The 7,843-nt window shown below is 41.0% G+C and overlaps 1 protein-coding gene across 1 annotated transcript; it reads left to right on the top strand.

The window, feature by feature from the left end:
- The first annotated feature begins 3,546 nt into the window (after positions 1–3,546).
- LOC138819692 (lymphotactin-like) lies at positions 3,547–7,624 on the top strand. The gene is made up of 3 exons (XM_070011199.1): positions 3,547–3,628; positions 6,461–6,575; positions 7,382–7,624. Exons 1-3 carry the CDS (start codon positions 3,568–3,570, stop codon positions 7,545–7,547), a joined length of 342 nt encoding a protein of 113 aa, XP_069867300.1. The 5' UTR covers positions 3,547–3,567; the 3' UTR covers positions 7,548–7,624.
- The last annotated feature ends 219 nt before the right edge of the window (positions 7,625–7,843 follow it).

Raw genomic sequence — 7,843 nt, 5'->3', positions numbered from 1 at the left:
CATATGGTCCACAGTGTTCTGATATTTACCCAAATGAGTTGAATACCTATGTCCATTCAAAAAATTTACATAAGGATATTGATGGAAGTTTTAATGACTGACAAACTCCATTACAGCTAGACAATGAAATATTATTTTGTGCCTGAAACAAAACCATCAATCTATGAAAATAATAAAGGTATACAAGCAAATAAAAGAAGACAAGTAGAAGAGATAAAATGTTGTTGAAATCATTAGAAATCAGGAGTAGGCGGAGACTTTCAGGGAGGAGAGAATTCATCAGTAGAGCACAGGATATTTTTTTAGAGTAGTGAACTATTCCATATGATATGAAAAGGATAGTTGGCATTCACCAACTATATAACATATAGTTGCCCAAACCTATGGACTTAGGGTTGTAATAATAGGTTAATGTAGGTTTACTAGCTATAGCAAAAAGCACTGGGGAGGTTATGCTGTGCTTAAAATAGTCAGCCTTTCCCATGTGGTTCTCTCAGGCTATTAGAAACGACATCGGTCAAGCTAGAAACCACCTGGCTTCCTGTGTCACTTTGGTTTTGGAGGAAAACATCCAAGATAGACAACTAGTTCAGAATATCCGCATTTAGTTTTTAATTGATCCAATCTGAATGAAATGATTGTGTATAATTCATCATCTTGGCCTACATATGACCTAATACGTTCAATTAATTAAATTGCATAATAGACTACCATCTGCTCTCAAGCTGAGCAGTAGGACATGCGAAATCATGTACACGTGTGTCCTCCTCCTTGCGATTCTGTAAGTCTCCATCTAGAAGCAGAATTTCTGGATTTTCATAGTATGCAAAGGATATATTGTCATTTGTGACAGTTCCATGAAATCACGGTTCCTATTGCCATGAGTAACATTTGCTCCAGGTGTATGCTATCTGCTACTAATATCATAATTAACTTGGCCATTTGAAGAATCAAACCTGAGGGTTTCATTGTCAACTTAATTTCAAATGTTCATGCTCACTAGTGAGTTTCAGATAAGATATTTCTGAGGAAAAAGAATGAAAAAGGGGCTTGCTGGGGTAGTGATAAACGAGTACAGCATTACGCATATGGTAACTGATACAGAATGAGGCTAAGGAGAAAAACAAGTAAGCAATCAACCACAAGAAAGCACCTGAAATGGGTGTTTATCCATGGGGATGTTAACAGTCAGTGTGGGGAGAGGCAGAACCATTCAAAACAGAGTTAGAAAAGATGGCTCTATAAAGAAAATTTCCTTGAAGTTCTCTACCTCACCCTACACTCAGAAATTAATTCTAGAAAGGCTGAAAATATAAACATCAAATCTAAGACTGTAAAGCTCTTAGTAGAGAAGAAATGCAATATATTTCTGACTGGATGAAAAGAAGAATTTGATAAGGCTCCAAAAGCACCACCCATAAGAGGAAACAGAAACATCTTGGATTTTTGGTTTGTTTGTTTTTTTTATTATTATGAAAATACCATACAGAGGGGTTACAATTACATGATCAAGGTAATGAGTACATTTCTTATCAAGCATTGTTGCCTCCTCCTTTGTTTCCCCTTCCCATCCCTTCCCATCTCCCCCCCACACCCCATCCCCGCCTGTCCCCCACTCCCCCACCTCCCTCCCCAGTGCCAGGATTTCTCCTTTCTGTGGCTATAGCATGACATTCTGTAGCTACAGCATGGCTTTGCATACATGCATCAATTTTCTATATCCATCCACCCACTGATTTGACACGTGGGTTGACTCCATATCTCTTGCCGGATCACACAGTCATTCTATTCTTTTAGGTTCTCTGAGGAACCTTCATATTGCTCTCCATAATGACTGTACTAATTTCTACCCTCACCAACAGTGTGTGAGACTTTCTTCAATGAGTCTAAGATGACTCCCACTCACCTGTACTTGGGAACTGGAAGAGAGCACATTACTCCACAGCACGGAGTGATGTGGGAGAAGCAACTGGAATGGAAAATATGTTCAGAGTCTAAAGATCAAAGACAGAGGTAGACCATAATTAAAAATGGTTCAGACGTTCAGAGTGAAGTCGGAAAAATTAAATGTCACTTATAAAACATTTCTTAGAGATTAACCTACAATTTTCATGGAAACAGGAAGTTATTTTCATATTCCTAGAACAATGCCAAACTTTAAACTACGCACAGGAGGCTGAGATCTGAGGAAGCCAGCCCAGGCAGAAAAATCCCCATGAGACGCTGATATCCAATTAACCTCTCAAAAACCCGGAAGTGGAGCCATGGCTCAAAAGTGGTAGAGCGCTAGCCTTGAGCAAAAGAGCTCAGGGACAGCACCCTGGCCCTGAATTTAACCCCTACAAAAGACTTAAAAAAATACCATATAGATATACTCTAATAACAGTAATGTAAGGGATTGGCTCAATGTGTGTCTATATATATTGTCAAAGTTGGACTATGAAGAACAAGGAAACATAAAAGACATTTAACTTTATGTTAAACAGTATTTATAATGGTCACAATGATACAAGCATAGGTATATCAATAGATGGCCACTGGAAAAACATTAAAAATGGCAATCATCACAATAATAAGATGGATAGTTTTCTCTCATTTTTTTCCTTAAAACAAGGTTATTGTAGGACAACTTTTCAAAACTTTTTTTTTTTCTGCTGTGGGGCTTGAACTCAGGGTCTGGGCACTGTTTGAGCCTCTTTGTCTCTTTGTGTCCAAGGCTAGATCTCTACCACTTGTGCTACACCACCACTTCCAGTGTTTGAGTGGTTGATTGGCGGTAAGAGTCTCATGGGGACTGTCTGCCCAGGGCTGGATTCAAACCTCCATCCTCAGATCTCAGCCTCCTGAGTAGCTAGGAGGACAGGCATGAGCCACTGGTGCCGGGCTCAACACCTTTTTAATAAACCCATGGAATTCTAGCAGAGCCAAGGTGCACGTAGACATGCAGGGCCCGTGAAATGTTTCTTGGGCAGTGGGGAAAGGGGTGTAATGAAATGGGGGTAACTTGACTGAGTGTAGAGAGGAGAAATGAGAAGGAAAGGAAAACCAAAGATTGAAAATCTCTGAGGCAACCGTGTCCCTCTTTTCCTAGAGAGTCAGTCGGGGGCAGCACCAGGAGCTCCTGGTGTATGGTGGGGAAGCCCTGCGTCGCTGGAGGCCAGCAGGACTGACAGAGTGACCACTCCTCTCCATTTCCTGACCCCTGACCCCACCACAGAGCCAAGACATTAGCATGGGCTTGGGGGCTGATCGACAGTGGAAGATCTGACTGACAAGTCTCAGGGCTGCAATGAGACAATGCATGGTGTCTGATGCACAAGTTGGTTTCATTGCCACATTAACCACAGCAGAAGAGGAAAAAGCCACAAGGTGTGGGGTTCGTATGCACTAGGTAAGGGAATTTGTGTTTAAGGGGGGGCATGGGTATTGCAAAGTCTTTCCACGGTACCACGCCTACCCCCCAAAACTCCCTGTCACCCCAGGAAGTGAGGACGAGTGGCAGATAAAAGGGGCTCTGGGCAAGGCCATGCTCACACGCTGCCTGCAAAGCTCAGCTGGGGCTCAGCCATGAGACTTCTCGCCCTGACCCTCCTGGCCATCTGCTGTCTCTCCGCAGGCCTGGTGGAAGGTAAGCGAGGGATGCGTGAGAGTTAGGGCATCACTCAGCTTGGACTGCAGTAAACGGCTTTTCCCAGGACAAGCCCCAGAATGCCTGGCATGCAAAATGGGAGATGATCATTTTGACTCTTGGGGATTTTGTAGGCTTCCAAGATGGAATCTGGTTAGGATCTGGTCCCCAAATCTTCCTCATTGGGTGATTTGGAATAAATTTTTTAACCAGACTGGCTCTGAACATTTTAATCTATAAACCCACTCAATAGTCTCGCTATACTTTGGGCACTCTCAGCTGGTATTTAAATGAAATTGATGTGATTTATTTAAGGGTTATTTATGTGGTCACCTCCAATCCAGTCAATGACTATGAAATAGTAATTTTTGGTCATGTTAGCTATAGAAATGGTGGTGATGTTTATGATTGCATTTGTAGTTTAAGCCTCAAAACCTCTGGGAGTTCTGTCACCATGTGGGGATGAGAATGTATGCTGGGAGGCATATAAATGTTTTCAATTGAACAATAAAAATTCAAACTCAGTTTGACTGGAAATTCATTCTGTCATTTCCAGGAAAAAAGTACCTTTAAGTAAGTGGAGGGATCTATTGTTACTGCTATGAATGTTGAAATTTATGACAGATTTCTTGAATTTGTAAAGGATTATATAACAATATGTGTTAACAGATAGTCCAATACCTTGTACACAATCAAATGAACCCTCAAAACATACAGGTGAGGGTCAGCGGTACTAAGCCTTACTTGAGCATTCAACAAATACTCTTTTCTCCTTCTCTCCATCCTTTCTTTCCTTCCTTTTCTCCTCCTTCCTCACTTCCTCCCTTCTTCTCTCCTTCCTTTCTTTTCTTTCTTCCCTCCATTCTTTTTCCTTTTTAAAATTAAACAGCTATTGGTTTTTCTCTCTCCAAGAAGGCTCAGCAGACATTTCTTAAGGGACCATTTTTCCTACTGGCTGGATTAAATTTATAGAGTTAACTGCATCCTATTTTGTAGATTTAAACTATAATACCATAACTTGATAAGTACTCCCCAATGGGTAATCTGACTAAAGGTAGCAAAGCCTGGAACTCATTGAAGTCGGGGAAAATTAAAAATACTGGTGGACCCACAAGATTTAAGACCACTAAATCAGGCCATGTGGGCTACACGGCTCGCATTTGGCTGGGATGACAAATGCATTTTTTGGCAGGAGAATGACATCCTGGACGATATTATGAACTCTGAGACGCTCTCAGTTTTCTTTTCTTTCTTGCTTTCTTTTTTCTTTCTTTCTTTCTTTCCTTCTTCTTTCCTTCCTTCCTTCCTTTCACCTTTTCTTCTTTTAAATTTAATCTTATTGTCAAGGTGATGTACAGAGGAGTTAGTTACATACCTCAGGTAGTGAGTACATTTCTTGTCCACCTTGGTACCCTCTTCCTCATTTTTTCTCCCACTTTCCCTCCTCTCAGAGGATCAGGTTTTCTACTTGAAGGACTCTGTAAGTCTAGCTCATGCCTAGCTGATGAACAGAAATGGGGGAAAACCATCATTGCTTTGACTCAACTGTACCTAAGTGAAAGCAAGATTTACCAACTAACACAGACACCCAGCATTGCTGAGCAGAGCAAGTTTTGTGGTTTATAGTAGCATAGGGTTCTCTGGGACTTCGGGCTGCATATTATGTGCTTTGCAGGGGAAAGAAAACATACTGCTTCATAAGTAGTGAGAGAAAGTAAAACTACATTTTTTTCTCTTATTACTGAGTTCAGCCACAGTTCAGCATTAAAAATAAATTGGCAAAGGCGGAGGGGAAAGAATATGCAATGTTCTTGGCACTGAGAACAATGGAAAGGAACAATGAATTAGAAAAAATGTCAGTGGGGACAACTTTTGCTTAGTTACCTACGTGTAAAAAAATGGCTTCCCCCTGCTTCAGCTGCCTGGTATTTGTCTTGTTAAACTCAAGTTTAGCTCTTCAGACGAGGAAGATGTGTTGTCGGGAGAAGGGAGGACAAGGGGAGAGAGCACAGACAAACGGTGGGTGGGTGAATACAGAAAATATTCAGCACACCTCTGTGAAAATGGAAACAGGTAACCCAAGGGGGGGGAGGGATGGAGAGACAGAATGACGGAGGGTGAGATGGATTCAAGTGAAGTCTGTTCATCAACTGGCATGTTGAACTGCAGCTCCTTTATACTACTGCTTAAAGACAATTTTGAAAACTTAAATGCCTTCCAATACCAGCACCACTGCCGCTCAAACGCGATCATTCTGAGAGGTTCTTTGAGCCTGTTCAACTAGCTTATTTTTCTTCTATGACAAATATACCTCTATCCATCTAAAAACTCAGACTCAATTTTTACCAGACGCGTAGTACGATGAACTCTTCCAAGTTAGTGTCCCTTCGGCGATGTCAGATATTTCTCTAAGCTTAGCTGTTTGATCCTCCTTGGGTGTGACTACACTCTGGATTTTGCAGTTTACCATTAAAACACATCTTTAGTCAGAACCAGCTGCCCCATCACTGCACACTGCCTTATCCAAATTACTCTTGGTTATATTTCTCCTTTACTGCATTTATAGCATAGATATAGCTACAAATACCTGAAATCATCTCTTCTGATAACACAAAAGTAGTGTCCATCTGAACTAGTGCTTTCAACACTTGGGCCACAAAATACTCAGTGAACCAGTGAATCAAACACTTATTAATAAGCTATGATGTACAAGAGATTGGGAGCGACGGCAGAAGTCATTCCTTAGAGTAAGTGAACAGTGTTATCTTGATCTTGTAAATCAGACTTACAGGTTTTTATTTATCCTCTCCCCCCCCCACAACTCTCTACCAGGTGTGGGAAGCGAAGTCCCAGAAAAGAGTTTCTGTATGAGTTTCACAACCCAGAAACTGAAAATCAACAGAATCAAGACCTACGTTATCAAAGAGGGTGGCATGAAAGCTGTCATGTGAGTGTTTCCAAATTCCCAAAGCCAAGCACGGTGGAGTTTCTAGAATTACAGAAATGCAGTAGTAACAAGTACTTCCTTCTTTAGGAAAAGTAGATTGACATGGATGAAAGCTACAATGTAACCAATAGTACTTTTACTTGTCCATATGAATCTTGCCTCATGAAACCCCATCAAATCATAATTTTTGTCAACATGTAATATATAAATAAAGAACATATTTTGGTTTGGTTTGGCTGAACAGAAGAGTCTGGCTGGAAACCAGATGAATACCTTATCCAGTCCTTCGGGATGGCCTTAGAGATGGCTGACCAAAGCCACACCAGTGTAGGATGCTTGTGGTGGCATCTAAACAGAGTGCTGTGACTTATCAATTGACCTACAGCAAAGGAACGAGTCAAGAACTAGACTCCACTTCTCCACCCTTTCAAGATCTCAGTTTTTATAAGTATCAGCTCTACAAAATGTGACTATGAGCTCTAGAAGGCTTTAGAACCATCACTTATAATTTAAAAAAAATGAGTGTGTTTAGATTTGAAAGGAAGAGTAATAATTCAACATGGTGGTCTTCCGTGCCAGGTTTCATTAGAATTTGGTAGCCTGGTGAGAAAAGTGGCCTGGGAATGAATAACCATGAACACAGGAGTCAGCTGCACCTGCAGACACTTCTCTGTCACGGCAGATCAACCCAGTTGTTTGTGTTCTCATGGTTTTGAAAGGTCTTTTCAGGTCTGTTCCAATCTTCACCCTTGACCCCAAGGGTGAAGAAGGCAGCTAACTTTGTCTATCTTTTCCTTGTATCACAGATTTATTACCAGACGTGGCCTAAAAATATGTGCAGATCCGCAAGCCTCATGGGTGAAAGATGCCATCAAAAGTGTGGACAACAGGTCCAGAAAGAACATCATCCAAACCAAGCCTACAGAAACCCAGCAGCCCACTCGGACAGCGGTGACCCTGACTGGGCAATGACCTAGACTAGGTTCCCTCCACAGCCAGCCCGCTCTTTGCACATTATAAGCTGATATATGCAGAAGATTATAAGTTATGTTTTCTGAAAGTGCTGCATGAATAAAAGTATTTTCTTACGTTTTTATTTGAAATGTCTTTTGTACACCTTTCGGTGTGATAATTAATAAATATTTATCGCCAAGGGTTCTATAGTTTATCCATTAAAAAGAGAAACAGCAATATATCATTTATGATATATTTATCTATTTTTCGACAGTATTGGAGTTTGAACTTAGGGCCGTGTGTTGTTAGGAAGA

The sequence above is a fragment of the Dipodomys merriami genome, unplaced genomic scaffold (assembly GCF_024711535.1).
Source record: "Dipodomys merriami isolate MVZ:Mamm:240054 unplaced genomic scaffold, mDipMer1.0.p SCAF_81, whole genome shotgun sequence".
NCBI classification, from domain to species: domain Eukaryota; kingdom Metazoa; phylum Chordata; class Mammalia; order Rodentia; family Heteromyidae; genus Dipodomys; species Dipodomys merriami.
Note: the sequence above shows the minus strand (reverse complement) of the source record. Positions and strands in the feature narration are given on the sequence as shown.

Bases quoted from the DNA above. Each gene is read 5' to 3' on its own strand.
- LOC138819692 (XM_070011199.1), top strand. From the start codon at position 3,568: ATGAGACTTCTCGCCCTGACCCTCCTGGCCATCTGCTGTCTCTCCGCA. The intron at 3,629-6,460 runs GTAAGCGAGGGA...ACTCTCTACCAG, and splicing joins CTCCGCAGGCCTGGTGGAAG to GTGTGGGAAGCGAAGTCCCA. The intron at 6,576-7,381 runs GTGAGTGTTTCC...CTTGTATCACAG, and splicing joins GGTGGCATGAAAGCTGTCAT to ATTTATTACCAGACGTGGCC.